At 44.7% G+C, this 23517-nt stretch overlaps 1 protein-coding gene across 2 annotated transcripts in view; it reads right to left on the bottom strand.

The window, feature by feature from the left end:
• nlrx1 (NLR family member X1) overlaps positions 1 to 23291 on the bottom strand; it is a 36647-nt gene extending 13356 nt beyond the window's left edge. For both annotated transcript variants that reach the window (XM_061718743.1, XM_061718744.1), the window contains exons 1-6: positions 23135 to 23291; positions 15826 to 15886; positions 12905 to 13017; positions 10953 to 11343; positions 8460 to 8691; positions 4328 to 5495 (exon numbers count right to left, since the gene is read on the bottom strand). In XM_061718743.1, the coding sequence (XP_061574727.1) occupies positions 4328 to 5495; positions 8460 to 8691; positions 10953 to 11343; positions 12905 to 13017; positions 15826 to 15842 (1921 nt within the window). In that variant the 5' untranslated portion in view covers positions 15843 to 15886; positions 23135 to 23291. The remainder of the gene's footprint in view (positions 1 to 4327; positions 5496 to 8459; positions 8692 to 10952; positions 11344 to 12904; positions 13018 to 15825; positions 15887 to 23134) is intronic.
• Between the last annotated feature and the right edge of the window lie 226 nt (positions 23292 to 23517).

Here is a 23517-nt window from a genome sequence, read left to right as displayed (position 1 = left end):
TAAGAATGAGATGAACCTGCTGTACTCTACTGCCCTTACCTTTTAACAAATTGTGCTTTGGTATTTTACCTCTTTTCTTATCATTTTATTTCATTTTATTTGTTATTTACTGTTTAATTGTGTCTTGCTGCTTTTAATGTTGATGTAAAGCACTTTGGATTACCTTGTGTTCAATTGTGCTATACAAATAAAACTTGCCTTTCAGCTCTTCTCTACACGGCACCAACTTACTTACTGCTAACCATCTCACATTTAGAATCCCCCGTTCAGAAAAGGTGTGAAGTTGTTGGGAATAACTGGTTCTCTGCATTAACTCACCATAAACTGTGAGCTGATCTTCATCTAAGTCACGTTACAGATGAAAATAATGTGTTGAAGCTGATAACACACAGACTATTTTAACGTTGGTGTCTTAGCAGAACACAGCCATCAGAAAGTCACAGTTCTGGAGGGAAAATAAACTAATGACTTAAACCGTAGTTGGAGTTGGGAGGTGTGGTTTAGAGGCGTATTGACTGATAAAAGACAAACGTGTCAAGTTTACTGCTGGTGTGAAGCATGTCCTGCTGAAAGGTCTCTGAAGGCATACGATTGAGAGAGGATGAGCCGCACAAGGCTGGAAGGAGCTCATCTCAGAGTTTATCCTGCCTCAGTCCACATTTACAAAAACATCTGGAAACAGAGACGGTTTAGTTCTCTACATAATCCTCCTATTAATCCTCCTCCTGGACGTGGACATCCAGCCAAGAGGTCTCGGAGGTCAAGAAGAAGCTAGCAGGAGCAGCTGAGGGCGTGAAGGAACAGGAACTGGGGGGACATCACTGTTCATGAGTCGACCACACAGAAGTCCCAGACTCCACTAGGGCTGGGGATCCATTCAAATGTCAAGAATCGATAAGATTCCGATTCTTAAGATTCAGAATTGATTATCAAGATTTGAGACGATCTGAGTCCATTCCAATATTGATTTGGGTTAGTGTTATTAAAACTGTTTTTTGAGCTGTTGCATGAATGATATGACTGTCTAGTTCTGCAACATATTAATACTAGTATTATATTGAGATTAAACAGCAAGTATTGCAGCTAATGATGCTGTAAGGACCAATCAGCTCCCAGAATGCTGATAGAACTGCTTTCAGAAACATCGTGGGTCAGAATTACCAAACAGATCCAGGGAGGAAACAGAGACGGATGAAATCGATTTTATTTTTTCCCACATTCCGTTTTTATTTTTTCCATTTTCCGTCTATTTCGGTTTTAAATTTTTGAGAATTAGTTTTTTAGCATTTTATGCAAATGTAACCCCAAGACAGTAGATACAGTAATGAAATATAGAGTATTTATGCAATTATAACTGAAATCTTTGTCAAAAAGTTGTAATGTAATGATGAAAAAAAATATCGATCTTTAGACATACAAATCAATTTTTAGGAATTAATACGAGAATCGATTTAGAATCGGAAAATAGATTTTTTTCAACACAGGCTTAGACTCCATGTAAGGTCCATGAATGCTGATCAGTCTCAGCTCGGCTCCTGCTGCTCACTCATTAGCATAAGCCCCGCCCAGGAACCACCATATAAGGAGGTGTAAAGGTGCCTCCTCACATGGTCCACCTGTGGACATGAAGCATGTTATAGAAGAGAGTGAGGAGGAACAGCAGGGACCCGTCCAGGGCCCACTACATCACTAAACCAGCAGGTGCTTAGAAGACATATACCCGACGGGGCGGGATGGAAGCTGGGATCAGAGCAAGATGGAGAAGAGTTTCATTCCAACGTGATTCAGTGCACGAGTGAGAAACAGAAGGAAAAGTGAGGACCAGACACTGGAAGTATCACCAATAAGATCAGATAAGCTAATCTGGATGGACGGTAGCAAGACTCAGAGTCATCACCTGGACACTGAATAATAATAATAATAATAATGATAATGATAATGATAATGATAATAATAATAATAATAATAATGATAATAATAATAATAATAATAACTAGGGATGCCCCAATACCGATACTGGTATTGGTATCAGGGCCGATACTGCTCTCATATACTCGTACTCGCAAGAATTCTCCGATACCACGCACCGATACCACTTGATTGTTGTTGTAGTTACTGATTAGTGACTCTAGGGGGAGATGTTGAGCTGCAGTCAGTGGTGATGAGAAGAGAGTGATACATGAGTGAGATTGGCAGCGCCGTTTCAGGCAAGATAGCAACAATTAATGCAGCGGGACGTCAGCAGTGTGGACATATTTCAGAATAAGGGACGATGACAGAAGCAAGACAGACTGAAGCTACTGATGCTAAGGTGTCAAGAGGAGGAAAGGAGAATACGTCGTTTAATACCAGCAACTTGATAAACATCTCAAGACGCATCATAAAGCTGAGTATATAGAGTTTACTAATGTTACTGCAAGAACACAACAGCAACATTAGCTCAGGTTCTGCAAAAGAGACAGACAATGGCAAGAGACAAGTTAAAATAACGGAGGCTCTAACCCGTTATCTAGCGCTGGATGAGCAGCCACTGAAGTTGGAGAAGATGAAGGATTTCTCCGTCTTCTCCACGCACTCGAGCCGCGATATGATGTTTCATTGATATGTTATATGTTTGATATTTTCTTAAATATGTGCCAGTGTGGAGACTTTTTATTTACACAGAAAGATAATTTTTTGTTTAAAATAGTTATTCTACTTATCTTATTTATTTTTATTGAATTTATCTGTTGCAAATAAAACCTGTCTTCCAATTCATTGCGTTTTTCATTGCATATTTATCCTAGTTATTTTTGTGGTAGAAGTATCGTATCAGTACTCGGTATCGGCAAGTACACAAATTAAAATCCTTGTACTCGGTGTGAAAAACATGGTATCGGGGCATCCCTACTGAATAACAATAATAATAAGAAGAAATATAATAACGATAACAACTCGCATTTATATAGCGCCATTCATGAAACCCAAGGTAGAAACAAACAAATCTGGGAAAGCCAATGAGAAGAGCTGTGTTTTGAGGAAACTGAAGGGATGTGTGGGCTGCCGGGCCTCCAGGGGGAGAGGGGAGTGGTGAGAGAACGCCTGTTCCTGTTTGTTTTTGTTTGTTTTCTCTCTGGCAGATTCCAAAGGCTTGTGTGCCCGTTGTGTGTTTTCCTGTGTTTCTCTCATTTCAGATTCGCAGCACGCTTATTGAACCAATGAACATGATTTTCCTACTTATATTGATTACTAACTTATTGATCCATTAGATATAATCCACCCTGTGTCTAGTGTCTATTGCATTTAAACAAATGTGGGGTTTAAATGCTTGTAAGTTCTGTTTTTATCGTAGTAGAGCTGTCACTACAGAGCTCCTAGTCCATGACTGGGTCGGCACTGGTCCTGGAAGCGTGCCAGCGTTCAGTTATTCTGCTCCTCACCGGTGGAACAAACTTCCTTCGCACTGAGGTCTGCTCCAACTGTCAGCTCCTTTAAATCAGGATAAAAACATTACTGTTTACTGAAGCTACTCCTAAATTAAATACTTACCTGCTGTAATCTACTGCCCTTACTTTTCAACAACTTGTGCTTTTTATTATTTTACCTCCTTTCTTATCATCTTATTTCATTTTATTTGTTATTTAAGCGTACTCTTAAATTAAATACTTATGATTTTTGAAAACCATGCAACGTTATGGATAAGCCCTGAATGCAGGCATTGTGGCATATAATTGTCAAATTGGTTTAATTCACCGCACGAATCGGCACGGATTACTTTCTAATACTGTATTTGACCCGGTCTTTGTACGTTTTACCGTATAGAAACGTAATTCTCCTCAGTTGTGTGAAATAAGACCTGGAAACAGGTATTGTGGTATAGAATTGTCAAATTGGTTTAATTCACCGTACGAATTGTTACACATTACTTTTGTAATACTGTATTTGACCCGGTCTTTGTACGTTTTGACAATATAGAAACGTAACTCTTGCCATTGTGAGAATGAGATGTACCTGCTGTACTCTACTGCCCTTACTTTTTAACAACTTGTGCTTTTTATTATTTTACCTCTTTTCTTATCATTTATTTCATTTTATTTGTTATTTACTGTTTAATTGTGTCTTGCTGCTTTTAATATTGATGTAAAGCACTTTGAATCACCTTGTATTGAATTGTGCTGTACAAATAAACTTGCCTTGCCATTGCCAAAGGCCTAAAGGGACCTGCATTTCCAGCCTTATGTCATGTGAACTTCATTGTTAAGTGACATGACATAGCAGCACAGAAACCCTCAACCTGCTCTGAAAGCCACCGCCTTCTTCCCAATCACAGAGGAAAACAGAGTTTTACCTCGGACCAGGTAGTTCCTCAGGCCGCGGGTGATCTGGGCCACGGTGCTGCTCTGGATGCTGCAGCCCAGCTGCTGCAGGACGACGCGGTTACCATAGTGCAGCAGTCCCCCCATGAAGATGGGGTACAGCTCGAACGGCTGGTCTTCACTGCGGTGCTGCGGTGTGGGGCCGTGAACCCCCAGAAGGCTTTGCTCCACTTGGTCCAGGACATCCTCGTTGTCGAAGTCCTCTACGCGGAACATCTCAGCCGCCATGGTTCTGGCTATCTTGCCTTTGTTGCGACTACTTATTTTCTCATAGAACTTTGGGAAGAGTTTCAGGAGGTTGAAGACGGCGAAAATGCGGAGGGGGATGAACTTGGAGAGAATGTTGACGAGGGCACCGACGTCCTCACCTGCCTGACCGATGGCCACGGACATCTGCCCGGTCAGCTTCTCCAGAGCCGACTTGTTTTCTCCTAAAACGACGTAAAGAGCAGCCAGGTACTCCTGCATGGCTGGGACGGCAAACACGTATCGTCTTTCATCGTTCTCGCTGAACTCCTTGGGTAAATATTTCCTGCTTTCCACACAAGGAGCCAAGAAGAAGTCCAGAACATCAGTCTGGAACATGGCCAGCTGATGGAGCTCCTCGTCAGTCTTGGTCTTCCCACCGATCCACTGCTCCAGTTCCTTCTCTGAGAAGGATGTACGTTTGTTCGTCACTCCGTCAAACGCTAGTTTACCCACTGTACGTACCACCTTCAGCATCAGTGAACTGTGCTGCTCCTGATTGGACACGTTCACCCCAGCTCCTCTGCTCACAACTTCACCTCCGAAGTTCATCCGCAGGAAGCTGGTGTAAATGCCCGTCAGCGTGCGGATGGGCGCCTGAGCGTTGGTGAAATGGAGGAAGTGGAGGGTGGCGCATGTTAGCCAGCAGTACGAGGGGAGGAAACAGGCGGTGGCCAGCTGGCTCTCTCGCTGGAGGTTCAGGAAAAGCAGCTCTATCAGAGACTGGGCCTCTTGCTTGCGTACGGGCTCCCCGGTCTGCTGCAGCAGGCGGCTGGTGAAATATGCGCGCTGGCGGTCCGGGTCGTTGAAGCCGCAGATCTGAGCGTACCGACCCACGTACTTCTGGGGGATCCGTTCCACAGCAGAAAGTCTGGTGGTCACCAGGACGCTGGCCTAGGAAACAGAGCAGAGGGCCCCGTCAGCATTTTCAGGATCAGGGACAGTGTTCGGAGGACATTAACAGACACATTTTGGACAGAGGAGGAAAAGCCGACATCAAACAGAGGAGGAGGGCTCAGATTCACCATCAAACACCGATAATGTAGCCTCAAGTCTCCTGCCAGGTCGTTTCACAATCAACACACCTGGATTAATGTGACCAAAAACCAGGTAAACACCTCACAGGTGACAAAAGACTGATGACCCACAGAAGTGATGGAGGGTCAGGGATTTAAAGATGACTAAGGCTACGTTCACACTGCAGGCCTTAATGCTCAATTCCGATTTTTTCCCATATCCGATTTTTTTGTGTGGCTGTTCACATTATCTTTTAAAATGTGTCCTATATCCGACTTGAGTGTGAACGCATCGCGGCCCTGAACTGACCCGCATACGCAGAGGCGTGTGATGATGACAATGATGGATTTGCATCCAACAGGTGCCTATGAACTGCCAATTATCCATCAAGCTCCACAATTATCATGTTAACATTAAATCAGATAGATTTGTCAAGGACGTTTCTCTTGCATCTCTATCACCTCTCTATCATTGTGCGGGCATGAATTCTCAGAGTTTTGCGGTAGCGGGCGTAAACACTGCGGGCGGGAGTGTAACACACGTTGCGGGTGCGGGCGGTAATGGTCAGAAATGCAGCGGGCGGTAATGGTCAGAAATGCAGCGGGAGCGGGATGAAGAAAACAGTCCCGCTATAGCAGGGCTCTAGCTCCGCTCCCCGGAGTGTCAGCTCTGCTCTCCGGCGTTCAGCTGGGTTTATCACCTAACACACGGTCCAGCTCGTTGTAAAACGGGCAGGTTATGCGACCACGACCGCTTCGCTGATTTGAATCCTTAGCTTCTTTATTTAGTAATATGTTTAAATTCAGCGGGTTGTCTCGTCTGATCTGAGGTCGTATAAAGAGGTGAGCGCAGGGTAGGGGAGGAGGACAGGCTGAGGCGGCCCGGAGGGACCCCGCCGTCTCCCGTGTCTCCCCCGCGGCTCGGGGCTCTGCGTGTGACGTCAAAGTCGCGTTAATTGCGACCTGCCTGTTCACACTGAGGTCGCATTGCAAAACATCAGACCTGTATCCGATTTAGAACCACATATGGAAGCGACTGAATCTGATTTGAAAATATCAGATTCCATGTGACTTGTGCTGTTCACACTGTCATAAACAAATCGGATCTGAGTCACATATGAGCAAAAAATCGGATTTGGGTCACTTGGGAACTGCAGTGTGAACGTAGCCTAAGGGTCAATGATGTGACGCCTATATTTTCTGAAAAACTGATTTTTTTTTTCAATTTAGAAAAGGTTTAAATGGATAAAAATACCATATATATGAACTACCTGTCCCACATATGGACTCACTTGAATTTTACAAAAAATACTAGTTATTTGGGATTTTGTTGTTGTTTTAAGCGTCAAAATGTCATGTGGTGCGACCGTCCGACCAAAAAACTTTTTTTTAAATCACTCTAAATGTATTTAAATCAATCTTCTCCCCTATCTGGCATGATTTCCCAAATGTCTTGTAGTCCTGTGTAAGATTGCAACACATTTGTATTTATATTTCCATCATAATAATATACAAACAAAGTTTTACTGATGACGTCCATTTAATGAAATATCATGTGGCACGACCATTAAAAAAACAAACATTTTTGTATAATACTGAAAACTTGTAAAAAAAAAAGATGTCAAGATGTTAAGGAAATTAATTTATTTTAATATGAATCATGGTTGCACCACATGACCTTTTTTAAGGCTAGTGCCAATTCATCTTGACAAAAAACTCAAAAAATTGACCTGTTGAAAATCCTTATTCGTCATTGACCCCTAAACAGTTTAGAAGCTGCAAACTGCACCAGTTTGAATGGAGGAAGCTTATAGATGGAAGAAGAAACATCTAGAACAGGGGTGACCAACCCGTGGCTCGCGAGCCGCATGCGGCTCTTTGCCCGGTGTCATGCGGCTCTTCGTCTTTATTTGATGGTGCAGTGAAAGACAGACACGTAGGAAGTGGGGGAAAAATATGCCGCGACTGGAATCGAACCCACGTCGCTGTACAGGGGAAGGTTTATATCAGTTGCCTGCTCAACCCGTTGAACTATACGGGCACGCGCTCGTGTTGAATTTTGCATTTGTGACACAAATAACTTGGAGGGAAAAAAATCCACTCCTAAAATGGCAGGGGAAAAAAGCACGGCCAAATGAAAAAATAAAGACGAACACACAGAACGTTTTTAACAGTGGGAGAGTTTAATATATATAATATAAATTAAATATTAATATTTAAGCATACATCACGACAGACCGTGGTATACGCTCATTATATCACAGCTGAGCGGCGTCTCCGGGCCGACGCCAAGTGATGTATTGCTTTTAGAAAACGGTTACCAATAATGTAAATATGAAAGAGGAATACACAATCTATTTTATGTAGTTTTTAATTAATCAGAAATACATATTATCCAGTAAAAATAGCCCCACTGTGGAAAAAAACAGTCCCATCTCTCCAGATTTCAGCTCTGCATGTCGTCTTTTGCTTGTTTTTTTTTTTGGAGACTGGCATTCGTCAATCCATTCATCCATCGTTAGCTCCTCCCCGGAGATCAGAGTTTACAGTGAACATGCCTAATTAATTGTTAATGAAAATAAAAAATAAACTTTAACACCAGCTACTTTTTGCTACATGCTGTATCCGTCAAAAAATATGTAATCTTAAATGCTCCTCAGACTGAATGTACACCAACTCCAGCAGAAACACACCAGAATCTGCGGGACAGACTTCCAAGAAGACGGAAAGCTGCTACGGTCCCGGCAGGTGGAACGGTCAGGCGTCTGACCACTTTTGTCCGTGCAGTGGACCTTCACAGAGATTTAAGAGCAGGAACAAAGGTGTGGTGCTGATTACTTACCTCAGGAAGCAGATATTTCCTCAGCAGGTTCACCACGATTACATCTGGAGGCAGCGCTGCGTTGGGGTCGCTACAGAGCTCTGTGGATCCGATGCGGAAGTCTAACTGCATCTTCTCCATCCCGTTGAAGAGGAAGAGGACATCCTTGGCTTGGTCACCCTCCCCACTGAGGGAGGGGTGGTTTTTCAGATGCAGATACTTCCTGGTCACCAGGTCCCTCAAAGAAGACACCCTGAGGGGAAGATAAGCAGTCACTTCAGTATCAAAGGGCCTCCCACCTTTACAAACGTCAGACTCTGTGGTCGACCTGTGAGACCAGCAGGATGCCTGCAGAGATGCTGCTTTCTTTTTCCTCATCAGTTCAATTCAATTCGATTTTATTTATATAGCGTCTATTACAACAGAAGTTGTCTCTTAAGCCAAACAGTGACAAGGAAAAACTCCCCTTTAGGAGGGAAGAAACCTGGACCAGGACCTGGATCATAAGGGGGGACCTCCTGCTGAAGACCAGCCTGGTAGTGCAGGAAAAGAGAGAACAGACAGAGAGAATGAAGAACAGAGAAAGGAGAGACACAGACACAATGGCTAACTGGTGCAGTACAGGGATGACTATATAAACAGATGTAGACAGCAGACACTGAGGTGGTATATATATATATATATATATATATATATATATATATATATATATATATATATATATATATATATATATATATATATTATACACTGAGGTGGTGTATATATATACATATATATATATATAGGTATATGTACGTGTGTTTTTGTGTATATATGTATGTCTTGTTTATAGTTATACATTATTTTTTTGCATATCTCTCCCCATATCCTCTGCCCAGTCTGGCGAGGTTCCCCCTTATGTTCCAAGTCTTGATCCAGGTTTTTTCCCTCCTAAAGGGGAGTTTTTCTTGCCACTGTTTACGTAATAATTGATGGGGGGGGTCATGACCCCCCCATGTTCTGGTTCTCTGGAAAGATCCTAGAGACAACTTCTGTTGTAATATATAAATAAAATAGAAAGAATATCTTCACAATCCTCCATCCAATCCTCCATCCATAATGCATACTGTGTATGCTTGTACATAAATACCAGCTACCGTTCTACATAGTATTGTATTTTATCTTTTAACTTATATCATTTTATTATATTTTTTGCTTTCTATTCAGTCTTTATTCTCGAACTGTGGTAACGCACATATTTTCCCTTGTCGGATCAATAAAGTCTTATCTTATAATCGCATTTAGGTTTAGATTTTATTCGAAGACTGGAGATATAGATCGCTGCTACTCCACCGTCTTAGCCCGTGCTTCGGGGAATATGATAATTAAAGTAACCGGGCAGTGTTGATTCATTCAAACTAACATACTCTTCCTCCTGTAACCATGTTTCTGTTAAACAGAAAATATCACTCCTGCTCTCTGTAATTAGATAATTTACTAATAGAGACTGCTAGCTTATATAATAATATATTTAGTAGTCCGCATCTGATTTTTCTGTCTTTAATTGGTACTAAACTCCCCTATCACGCTGGGCTTGGTGAACTTTTGGAGGGCGGGGAATCAACACCAATTTTGCTAGGCACCTGGTTAGAGTCGCCAATTACATAATGCAATCCTATAGTTTTATTGGCAGGCGTTGGTCCTCGAGGAGCAGCAGAGAAGTGTGTAAGACTGTAACTCTGCATCCTGGCATGGACCCTGCATTGTCAGGGGGAGTGTCTAATAAAACTGGCCAAATTACTAGAGACAAGAGCAGCACCATCCCGGGTGGGATGAATGCCGTCTCTTCTAATAAGACCGGGCTTTTCCCAAAACGTCTTCCAATTGTCAATAAAGGCCACATCGTTTTCTGAACACCACGGAGACAGCCAGCGGCAGAGCGAGAGCATGCGGCTAAACATGTCATCGCTGGTCAGATTGGGGAGGGGACCAGAGAAACCTACGGAGTCCAACAGGGTTTTGGCGTAGTTACACACCGAGACAATATAAACTTTAGTAACTTCTGACTGGGTTAGACGGGAGTCATTAGCGCCAACATGTATGATAACTACCAAATTTACGATTACTCTTTGCCAGCAGCTTCAAATTTGCTTCAATGTCGCCCGCTCTGGCCTCAATGTCGGCCTCACATGCTTCACTATGGAGTCGCTAATCACCAGGGTCGGTTTCTCAGCGGGTGTGTCGCTGAGTGGGGAAAATCGGTTAGACACATGAAGCGGGTGGTGATGTTCCGTGCGCCCTTTAGGACTACGCTTCCTCCGAACCGTCACCCAGCCGCCCTGCCTGGCCGGCTGCTCTGGAGCTGCAGGGGAGCGGCTAGCAGCAGCTGCTACAGGCTGGAATGGCCATTTTCATTTGGAATTAGGTGTTGGTAATTATTAATAATTATAAATCGGATTTAATTTGAATTCTGAATTAAAGAGGAATTAAACTTCCCATTTAAACGCACTGACTGAGAACAGAGATACTCACTTTGACAGCTGACGGAGGTTCTCACAGGAGAACGGAATCAGCAGCTTGAACTGGGTCAGGCTAATATCAGAGCACCAGTCCAGCACCAGTTTCCGGAACACGGTGCTCTTGCCGGTTCCGACAGCTCCATACATCAGCACGTTGAGTCCCAGAGCGTCGCTCCAGGTGTCGGTGGGCTCGAACAGCTTATCCACGCTCAGTGGACGGCGGGGGAGAGTCTGGCTGTGGAAGGGGGAGGACAGCAGTCCGGCCTTCTCCTCCTCCCCCCTCTCCAGGATCAGTGGGTCCACGTGCATCGTCTCCGGACTGAAGACGCCTCCGAACTGCTTCTCCTCCTTTGGAAGGTGGTTGAACCACAGGAAAAGCTTCTTCTTGTGGACCTCTATGGGGTCTGCAGAGATGGAAAGGACCAAAAACTGTATCAGAAGTACTGGACAAACCCTCCAGTGACATCACTTCATATACTCCTTCGTGTGAGAAACTTTCAAATCTCTTATCAGCTTCGTTGTGTTGAAATTCTTTTGTAACATTTCTCCTCGGGGTATTTCCTTTGCACACATTTTGCAAACTGCAAATTTGTTGTCCTTTTTGGACATGGTAAAACTCCCATACCAGCAACACCATTTTCAATGTTGATGTTTTGTAGAGACGGTCACGCCCTCTTAGCAGACCTGGGTCTGAGGTGTGGGAACGCACGCACACGCGGGCGGCGGTTTGTTGTTGTAAACGTCATCAGATCGACCTGCTTTGAACTATTATTTTGAAAACTCCGATCAAAACCAATAGAGGCATTATCGGCCAATCCCCGATCGGTGAATCTCTAGAGCAAAGTCGGAGTTGGTCGAGCGATGACTGAAGAACCTCTGTATCCAGCTCAGATGATTGATGGTCAGTGGGTAAAACAGTCCACCAGCACCATCACAGCTTCTTCCGACGAACATGGACATAACGAGCACGACTCTATCTGCACCAGGGCTGTTTTGACCCGCATGTTTGTCACTGTGCTGTGGCGATCATAAATGTGAGGATAACAGCTGCTCAGCAGCCTCTTCACAAAACAGTCCACAAGTTTCCGACCTCCGAGTCGAGTCATTTGTGGTCAGCTGGTGCTCGGACCTGGACCAGTGGCACTTGCGGGCAGAGTGAGAACTGCAGGTCACGTACGCGTTCAGTGTCTTGGAGAACATGCATGTGGACGAGTCAAACGAACGCAGGATACGCGATGCAGCCATGATGCGTACGCGTTCTGAACAGCAAGTATATTTGCCCCCTTAGCCTTGGGTCGTAGTCTCTCCTTTCTCTGTTCTTCATTCTCTCTGTTTGTGCTGAACAGGAACTGGTTCATTACAAATGCGGCTTTAAGTGTCAGACCACTTTAAACAAGGTTTTATTAGCGACTGAGATCTTTAACTGGTAACGTTTTGTACCCAGTGTACCAGGTGTATGTAATATATTATATTCATGATCATAACAATAGAGGGTCCAGTAATAGTCTGCTTGTATTGCCTCGTTCAAAAATAAATGCTTTACAACGTTTTTTTATCTACAGGTTAATGTCTCTCTGGAATTATCTACCTCAGTATCTCTGCTATATTTACAGTAAATCAATTTTTAAGAGGAAACTTAAACGTGTAGCCTTCAGGTTCACCTGTCTAGCGTCTTCAACCAGAGTCCGACTCCAGGACTTGTCCGTTCTTTATAGTAATACTGTTTTTGTCCCCACTTTTTTCACCTGTCCCACTGGGTTGGATTTCCACCAGCTGAATCGGATGAAGCATCTCTCAAGCTGGGGCGGTGGAGAACCCGTGTTTCAGCTTCACTAGGAGGACTGGCAATGCCGGAGGAACAGCTGCTGAGTCCTGGACCACGGCGTGCAGCTAGAACTACGGTAGCTGTTCCAAACAGGTTCATTGCTTTCTAAAGGTAAACAAGATTGAAGGTGAGCTGTGCACCTGGATCTGACGACGTTGAGCTGAAGGTCTTGCAGGGGAAACTGGTGTTGGAGCAGATGGACAGCTCCGTCCCCTTCTTCCACCTCCATGCTGGTCGCAGCTGACTGAGCTGCCTGGAAAACAAAGCATCAGCTGGGTTAGCTGGTAGCTACAGCTAACTTTGATTGACATACAGTGGGTGTCTTCAGAAGAGCCCTGTGCCACGTGTCCGATGCTTGGTTTGTATTTTACAGACATATTTCCTGAAACGAGTGTTGTTAATCTCGCGTAAAAGAACAGAGGTGTTAAACAGACTATGCATGAAGGCGTTATTAACGCGTTGACATGATATTGTTATTGATGTTATTAACGCAGTGACCCCTCCGCTTTGAGAGCATGCCCTAAAAAAATAGAGCAAGAGGCAGTCCCTGGTCTTCTCGTGGTTGCCTGAAACACCTCCAGGGAATGTGTCCAGGGAGGGCCAGACCACCTCTGCTGGCTCTTCTGGATGGCCCTTTAGAACAACTGAACATGTCACCCTTTCCCTCCTAGAATCTTCCTCTAATTGTGGTTGAGCGGTTGGCATACTTGACTGAGCCCAGGAACCATGCCACGGTCTGTGAGCTATCTGGCACCCTGACCCGTTCTGATGAGTTGTGAGAGGCAGCAACTCTGCATCATGACCGAGGAGACCTATGGAAAAGACTATGGAACATCATCTGACCTGGAGACGAGAAAGGAAATATTCCTCTTTATAAATCACCAGAAAACCATCTAATGAGCGTATGTGATGCCAGAACCAAATCTTGGGACATATGGTAGATTTTTTGAAGTTTGCAGGTTTTGTTTAGATACATTTTTATTCAAAAGTCAATCTGAATAAAGTGGAGAGGAAACACACCCAGTGCCGTCACTGGTTAGTCACACTTCCACTAAGAGTATGTTTAGAGTCCAGCTTGTGCTGACTAACTCCAGTTTCAGTTCCTCTGAGAAGCTGAACCAGCCAATATTTCTCAAATGGCCGGTCTGCTCTGATGTTTCACTACAAGGCAGCTCAGGAAGTGTTAGAGCCACCGATGACGGCATCGCCAACAATGACCGTATCACCAACGATGGCGGCGTCACCAACGATGACCGTGTCACCAACGATGGCGGCGTCACCAACGATGGCGGCGTCACCAACGATAGCGGCGTCACCAACGATGACCGTGTCACCAACGATGAAGGTGTCACCAACGACGGCGGCGTCACCAACGACGGCGGCGTCACCAACGACGGCGGCGTCGCCAACGATGGCGGCGTCACCAACGATGGCGGCGTCACCAACGATGAAGGTGTCACCAACGATGGCGGCGTCACCAACGATGAAGGTGTCACTAACGATGGCGGCGTCACCAACAATGGCGGCGTCACCAACAATGAAGGTGTCACCAACGACGGCGGCGTCGCCAACGATGGCGGCGTCACCAACAATGGCGGCGTCACCAACGATGGCGGCGTCACCAACGATGGCGGCGTCACCAACAATGGCGGCGTCACCAACGATGAAGGTGTCACCAACGATGGCGGCGTCACCAACGATGAAGGTGTCACCAACGATGGCGGCGTCACCAACAATGGCGGCGTCACCAACAATGGCGGCGTCACCAACGATGGCGGCGTCACCAACGATGAAGGTGTCACCAACGATGGCGGCGTCACCAACGATGGCGGCGTCACCAACAATGGCGGCGTCACCAACGATGAAGGTGTCACCAAAGATGGCGGCGTCACCAGCGATGGCGGCATCACCAACGATGGCGGCGTCACCAACGATGGCGGCGTCACCAACGATGGCGGCGTCACCAACGATGACCGTGTCACCAACGATGGCGGCGTCACCAACGATGACCGTGTCACCAACGATGAAGGTGTCACCAACGATGAAGGTGTCACCAACGATGACCGTGTCACCAACGATGGCGGCGTCACCAACGATGACCGTGTCACTAACGATGAAGGTGTCACCAACGATGGCGGCGTCACCAACGATGACCGTGTCACTAACGATGGCGGCGTCACCAACGATGGCGGCGTCACTAACGATGAAGGTGTCACCAACGATGACGGCGTCACCAACGATGAAGGCGTCACCAACGATGACGGCGTCACCAACGATGACCGTGTCACCAACGATGAAGGTGTCACCAACGATGGCGGCGTCACCAACGATGAAGGTTTCACCAACGATGACCGTGTCACCAACGATGAAGGTGTCACCAACGATGGCGGCGTCACCAACGATGAAGGTTTCACCAACGATGACGGTGTCACCAACGATGAAGGTGTCACCAACGATGGCGGCGTCACCAACGATGAAGGTTTCACCAACGATGGCGGCGTCACCAACGATGAAGGTTTCACCAACGATGACCGTGTCACCAACGATGAAGGTTTCACCAACGATGGCGGCGTCACCAACGATGAAGGTTTCACCAACGATGGCGGCGTCACCAACGATGGCGGCGTCACCAACGATGAAGGTGTCACCAACGATGGCTGTGTCATAGGAACAAGGTTCTGGGATCAGAATCCCAGGTCAGCAGGGTTCCTCTTGTCTGTATCTTCATGTCCTTACCTTCCCTTGGTTTGAGGACATGACTGTAGACATAAGTGTAGGACTATATGTCAGGTGTATCAGCTGGGACAAAATTAATCGCGCCACAAACAACAAAGAAGAAACATCCCGCATCACTCATGCTTCCTGACCGATAACTTCCTGTGATGCATCCAAGTGAGATTGGAGAAAGAATGTCAGCTACAGCAGGATTCTGTAGGAGCAAGGAGCAGTCCAGAAGAAATCTTCAGGATTTCAGGCTGAGCAGCTGCATAGCATTCTGGGAGATTTTAGCAAACATGTACATCAGACAGAGGTGTGTTTAACAGTGGCGGTCTGAACTCACCTGTGCAGGAAGCTCATCCTGGGTTCTGCTGCTTCCTCTTGTCAGATGGTCAGCTTCAATTCTATGAAGAGAAGTAATGAAAACCAGAAGGATTTGGTATGAAAGCATCTTTAAGATGTCTTTATTTTCATTTATACAAAATACTCCCCCAGGCCACTTTACCGGGTGTACTGGGTGTACCTAACAAAAGGCCATGAGGGTATTTACACAACAGGGAAGTAATCGCCTGACTTGACGACAACAGGGACAGTGATGAGCTGGAATAAAAGTACCCGGAAGTGTTCTCGCTCCGCTCATTTTACCCAGGATGCACCCAGTGGCGTTTTGTGTGAGCTTGAGACAGCAAAGTATCCCAGAATGGATTTCACACTAGAGCTGCAACTAACGAGTTTTCACATAGTCCATTAGTCATCGACTATTTAAATGGTTAGTCGACTAATTCATCTCATAATTATTAAATGGCTCTTATTTAACTCTCAGCTTTTACATTTTAAATGCTAATTATAAATTAAAGACATGAAAGAAGGACACGCTCAAAATGCATGTTTCAATGAACTTTACAGTCAGTCGCCGTGGTGATGCATCGACGGCCGCAGTGTTGTTTCACTGGCACTATACTCTATTGTACATGTGCAACTCTCAGCAGAGATGGGAAAAGAGGAGATGCATCACTGTTAATTTTTTCTTTTACGGATAATTAAATTCGTTGGCGACTATTTTCATTATTGACTTTTGTTGACAACACTGACTAATCGTTGCACCCCTATTTCACACCAACAAGTGAAAGTAATAGAAGAAGAAAGAGAATGTTTTTTGTCAGAATTTAGTTTTTAGACGTTTTCTTGCAAGAATATAGTTATAACTTTATATTTGTGGTAAAGTTGTAAAGATGGTTTATTTTTAAATAAAATAATAAAAAGAGTGTACTTATTGCTTTTTAAGACACGCATGGTGTGAGCATGTACTCTTGCAACCTCTGTATGGATTAACTACTCTAACCGCATCCTCCTCGTCTCGCCTCGCCCCAAAAATGATTAAATATGCCCCTGTAAACATGCGGGATGAGACATCTTCTGCAGATGTTGAACATTTTCTGCAGCTTTTAATAAATTCACTAAGTTTCATTTTTCACTTCTCATCTGACACTCAAAGCAGATTTTCCCAAAACAGTTATCAATAGTATTTATTATAGATTCATTCATTAGAACTGAGTGCTGCCACTCGTGGTCAGTAGAGGAACTGCAGGTTTTCTTTGTACCGGTTTTCTTTCGAGTTGGATATAATTACCATAGAAGGCTCCTTGACCTTTACTGGGATTTTCCAGCCCTGTTCAACTCTGAATAATTATGCACATTCCTCTGATTTATGAACTTCAGCCTCAGGCTGCCAAACACGAGAGAAGAAGTGATTAAACTGGATCTGAGCCTGATGTAGCAGAGCGACACGTAGATTGCTTTACCTGAGACAGATCCGAGAGCACTACTGAGTCATCTTAAGGTAATTTTCCTGCAGATTTATCAGCAAATTCATTCATATAAAACACAAAGCCTCTTATTAGTAATCATAATTCTAAGTTGCATTAATGTCAGGACGTTACTGACCTGTATGAGGAGGCTAGGCCTGCCACTCACCGCTGACAGGAAACTAAACATGCGTGGTAATGGTGGTAAACTGCATGTTCCGGATGTTACACAGCTGTGCTCATTGTTTCTGAAGCCACACCGATGGCAGCCTGCAGAAACCTCAAGGTTGAATTTTAAACTTTCTCATAAAACCCACACCAAAACTGGTTCGACATACCTCGCTCTAAAAGAAACGCCACAGGTGTATAGACTGCTGCATGTCGCATCCATTGCTAATTCTTTCAAGTTCTGACATGAATGCGGCCAATTAACAGAAATCATGTGAAAGAGGTTTTTCTGTGCACGCTGAGACAGGAACCATGCAGAAAATCTGTAAAGCCTCTGGTTTCTGTGGTGAGTTGTGTTTACCAGGTCACCAGTCATGTAGCTGAGCTGCTCCAGAACTTAATATGCTTTCTGAATTATTTACATAGATTGTATGAGATAACAGCAGGGAATTTCTCATCTTTAAACATAGTTTCAATTTCCTTTAAAGAAATAACTGATTATTTTAGGATGTGTTGTTTAACTCTTGTGGTTTTCTATCCCAGCAATTACCAAAAACCAGCTGAAGTAACTCTGGATTTCCAGAGGAGACATGACACTAAATCCTCTTAATTGAACCCACGGCGTTGCAACATATGACTACGTTTACATGCAGTCAAAATTCGGGTTAAGGTCGATATTCTGGTTACTGAAACATTCGGAATAATCTGTTCCCATGCGTGAGCAAACAGGGTTATCCCTGTATACATGGTGATTGTAATCATTTGGGACCCACGGAGAACGTCATGACGCAATTCCCGTCATTTCCGCTTCTTCTTCCTGTATCCAAATCCAAAACAACAACAATAACAGCAGCACGACGGATAATGAACAGCCCAGTAGAAGTCGTTTTGTTTCTTGTCCCTGTAGTTCTCCTTTTTCAGCGTCTTCCAGCGGAGCTTGATCTGGTCTAGCGTTCGTACAAATCCTGCTTCGTGCAACTTTTCGCTCACCTTTTTGTAAATCTGGCTATCCCGGTACTTTCTACCGTCTACAAATGCCAAAATGTTCATATCTTTCATTACATTTATGAAGTGATTAGTGTCCTCCTGGTCTTGCGTTTCGCCATGTCTATAAGTATTTCTTGGACTCAAAAGACCAAGATTCCTTGTAAAAAGAACATGGGTAGAAAACAAATTCCTGTTCCTTTTTATGGGGAAATCCCGTTAGGTTATACATGACCAAATATTCGGGTTAGAAAAGGAGTAACCCAGGGGTAATGTTTGGGTTTTTAAAACCTGGAATATGAGCAAATTCCGGTTATTCAAAGGGGTTATTGATGTTTACATGGCCATGCGAAACCGGGTTATTGCTATTGCTTGCTAATATTCCGGTTAGAAAAGGGTTATTGACTGCACGTAAACGTAGTCATTGAGTCTCCACATCAATGCAACAGAGCCACCAAACCCCCCTCAACAGAGCCACCAATCCCCCCTCAACAGAGCCACCAATCCCCCCTCAACAGAGCCACCAAACCCCCCCTCAACAGAGCCACCAAACCCCCCCTCAACAGAGCCACCAATCCCCCCTCAACAGAGCCACCAATCCCCCCTCAACAGAGCCACCAATCCCCCCTCAACAGAGCCACCAAACCCCCCTCAACAGAGCCACCAAACCCCCCCTCAACAGACCCACCACTCCCCCCTCAACAGAGCCACCAATCCCCCCTACAGCGATTACCGGCCCGTGGTCCTGACACCAGTAATCATGAAATGTATGGAGAGACTGGTGTTGCAGCATGTCAAGGCCCACATCCTACCTGGCTTTGACCGACATCAGTTGGCCTACAGGTCCAACAGCTCCACAGATGACACCATCTCCATCGCCCTCCACTCTGCTCTCAGCCACATTGAGAGCCCCAGGGCATACATCATACGTCAGAATGCTGTTTGTTGACTTCAGCTCGGCATTCAATTCCATCAGCCCCAGCCGAATGGTCAACAAACTGCAGACACTGCAGCTTGGAACCTCCCTTTGTCTGTGGATCAAGGACTTCCTGACTAACAGACCCCAGCATGTCAGGATGGGCACCTCCACATCCTCCACCATCCCCAGGGCTGTGTCCTCAGTCCAGTCCTGTACACACTATACACCCACGACTGCGTCACCACCCACGGATCCAACAGCTTCATCAAATTTGCTGACGACACAACCATTGTTGGACTGATCAGCAATGATGATGAGGCACCATACAGGGAGGAGGTCAAAGCACTGGCTGCCTGGTGCAGCGACAACCACCTCAACCTCAACACCAAGAAGACGAAGGAAATCCTCGTCAACTTCAGGAGAACAAGGACCACGCCGCACTCAGGCCTGAGTATCAACGTGAAGAAGTGGAGCAGGTCAGAAACTTCAAGTTTCTCGGCCTGTACATCTCAGAGGACCTGGGCTGGGCTCCCACGCCTGGAGGAGATCCATTCCAACCGTCTCTCCGAAGAGCCAAACAGATCCGAAACAACCCGCTCATCCAGGACACTCTCTATTCTCCAGCCTCCCCTCTGGTAGACGCAGAGTTCTGAGAGCCGCACCGACCGGCTGAAGAACAGCTTCTTCCCCACGGCCGTGAAGAGACTGCTACAGGACTCATAACACCAGTCCTTACCTAAATCATTTCATTTCATTGCACTTTATTTTTGCTGTTTGGGATTCTGACTTGTGAATGTAGCTGCTGTCACCTGGAGGATGCTGCAGAACGAAGTTTTGTTGTATACTCAGGGGTGCACACAAGCCGGTACTCGAGGGCTAGTTTACTGCATGTTTTAGATGTTTCCGCGTATTCAACACACCTGATTCTAATCACTGGTCGTCATCAACATGTCATCAAGGTTTACACAACTCTGTTGGTGACACAGCCTTGTCTATCAGGGTTGTGTTGAGGAGGGGAAACATCTAAAACGTGCAGTAGACTGGCCCTGGAGTACCGGCTTGTGTGCACCCCTGTGTATACTGTACAATGATAATAAAGCTTCTTATTCTTATTCAATAGAGCCACCAATCCCCCCTCAACAGAGCATCTTCATCGACGCAAACCTCAACGTGACAACTTAGCGACTTTGTTCATATGTTAAGCGACCTTTGAAACCACTCTACCACTCTTTTTTTTTTAACTGACAAATCTTGTGACTTTTTTAGGTCGTATTGGAAACTTCTGGCGACTTTAGTGTGAAAGCTGTATGGAGGCAGACAAAAATGTATTTATGAATACAGGTTACTATCGTAGAGACACAGGGTCTTATATTCAAGACAGACCTCTTTTACACAATAATAATAAAAAAAGATCAATAAATAATTTCAACTTTTTTTAAATAAGTAAAACTGGTTTATATCTAGAGTTGCAAAGACATCACCAGTATGTAAATACAAACATGACTGCATTTATAACAGGAGAATACCAATGTGTTATTCTAACTCATGTAATTATTTTAATAGTAATTCATTGACACTGAGCTGGCCTATAGAATAAATGACAAAGATTGGAAATGTGGCATGACAAACAAGAAAGAATCAAAAAAAGAGAGCTTATTTATAGTTCTAGGCATATGCTGCGTTTTTAACTGAGGTTTTACGTCTCCCAGCACTTAATTCCTTTCTCTCGCAGCGTCCATTACGATTATATATGCATAACTGTCAAGTTTTGGATTTAAAAATACGAGAAATTTTCCGCCAACCGAGGTCCAGTAAAATCTAAAATAACTACCTGTAAACCACTTACAGACTACAATTATGTGCTCAGAATCTGATAAGTCTACCTTTGTCGATGATAAAATGCTGTGGACATTCCTATGTGTGTAATTCTTATAATACAGCCTAAATAAAAACACAAAAAGTGAATTAAAGCACATTTATTTATTTTTAATATTTTCAGTTCTTTTTTCTGACATTGATTGTCTTCAAGTGAAAAATTAACATTTTCTTTTAATTTGTCATTTTCACAGTGAAAATTTCACTCATGAGGCTCTCTGGTATTCACTGACCGATGACAGATGCATGTTATATGGGTTTAAAAAAGGTCTCCAATGTAAACAAGTGTAATGCTTTCTTGGAATAATGCCTTTTAGTTGACTTTGTATCAGCAAATCTGTACTGTCATGAAACTGTACCTGATCCTATGCAATTCTTCTAATAAATTCTTCAATCAATCAATCAATGTTCCTTCCCCCGTGAGACACTAAAATCTTAGTTACACATCCTTCAGGACGGGTAACTGAGCCCCGTCCTGCTCATCTTTAGGAAAGTAAATTCGGTTTCCCATTTTTAGAGATATTTATATTTAGCAGAAATATCTTCTCTCTCGTTACATCCATCCATCTCAGATTTGTTGTTCCGAGTTTGTTCCATGGATGTATTATAGAACTGGATGGAAGACCAAAAATGGCCGCCCATTCATTTCAACGCATTTTGCTCAGCCAGCGTATGTGCCGAAAAAATTCCTGACTTCCGGGTTTACTTCCGCGTACACGGGCCCATAGAGCATGCGCAGTTGAGTCACCTCCCATGATGCTCTGGGGCCTCCCATCATGCCCCGGGGCAATGACGCGAATATTAATATAATATGTATTAATATAATATATTAATCCATGTATATTATTACATGTATAGTATTACATATAGTATTAATATAATATATTATTACATGTATAGTATTACCGGTACATATATTATTAATGCATTAATATAATATAATTATATAATATATATTAATATAATACATCCGTGGAATGCACGGACACAACCGTGACGTCACGCCCAGAAAGAGACTTTTCTTTGACTTTTCTGGCCGTTATTAAACATTTTTGACGGATATAAAGTCCATGACTTAAAAATATAGAATACAAAGATTAGTAATTGCCGGTGATTACAGCTGGAGGTTCCTGTGAACAGTTTTAGAGGCTTCTCTTTTACTATTGCGGTCTATGGGAAAAAAGCTTTCTGGGCCCCATGGGATTTTGTGTTGCAGTACCGCAGCTGGCCACTGGAAAATATCGGCGCGCCTTCTGAGCGAGGGATTCGGGGGCTGGTTTGTTCGTTTGTTCGTTCGTTTGTTAATATTATAGATCCATGGTTTGTTCCCGTTGTTGCCACTAACCTCGCGAGAACTGCCACTCAGGCTACAGCAAGGGATGGTTATCGCGAGATTAGTGACAATTGAGTTTGCTGTTTAAAAATTATTATATTATAAAACGAGAAATTTAAGGGGAAAATACTAATACAGGAGGAGGGCGGGAAAGAGGGGTAAAATACGGTAGTTTCCCGGCCAAAACGGGAGACTTCACAGGTCTCGAATGAGAATGAGATCATATTAATTATGCGATGACGTCATTTACAGCCTTTCAGGACCGCCCCTAGCAACCGCCAATAGCAACCGCTCCTGCCGAAGACCTGGAATCCGCTTGTTTTCATCAGGCATCTCCGCAGCCAGCTGGAGCGGGACAGGGACACGCCGTACCGGCGGGGACACGCCGGGGACAGGCCGGACCACCGGGACCACCGGGACCACCGGGGTCTCGGGGCGGACCCGGACCCGCCATTCTGGGTGTTTTTAACCCCGCGGGACGACAGAAGGTCGTCTGACAACCGGAAGTAGAGTCACCGACGGCGGTCAAATCAAAGCCGGGCCGAGGTGGTCGCGACCACCCGCTTACCTGCGGTGGTCCGGCCCGGGTTCGGCCTGGGTCAGCCCCCTGGTCGGACCCTGGTTCGGCCCGGGTTCGGCCTTGGTCCCGCCGGGAGATGCCACCCCAGATCTGATCTGACAGAGAGCTGTTCGGATCTGGGACCGCTGCAGCCCGAATTTCAAAATAAAACGTGGTTTCAAAGTAAAAGCAGGGCTTCCTGGGAGTGCTGGTGTCACCTTCACAACCAAACACTGACATGCAGAGAAGAATCCACAAGTAACTTCGGAGGCTGATACGCAGTACTCGAGTTGTAAAAAAAAAAATCAGGGGGGATGGTGGATTTGATCATATGGGGACAGATCATTTGTGCTGATTACAAATAATATAATATATTACAAATAATAGCAGTG

Source organism: Cololabis saira, chromosome 4 (genome assembly GCF_033807715.1).
Source record: "Cololabis saira isolate AMF1-May2022 chromosome 4, fColSai1.1, whole genome shotgun sequence".
Lineage (NCBI taxonomy): Eukaryota > Metazoa > Chordata > Actinopteri > Beloniformes > Belonidae > Cololabis > Cololabis saira.
This window is presented reverse-complemented; position numbering and strand designations above follow the sequence as displayed.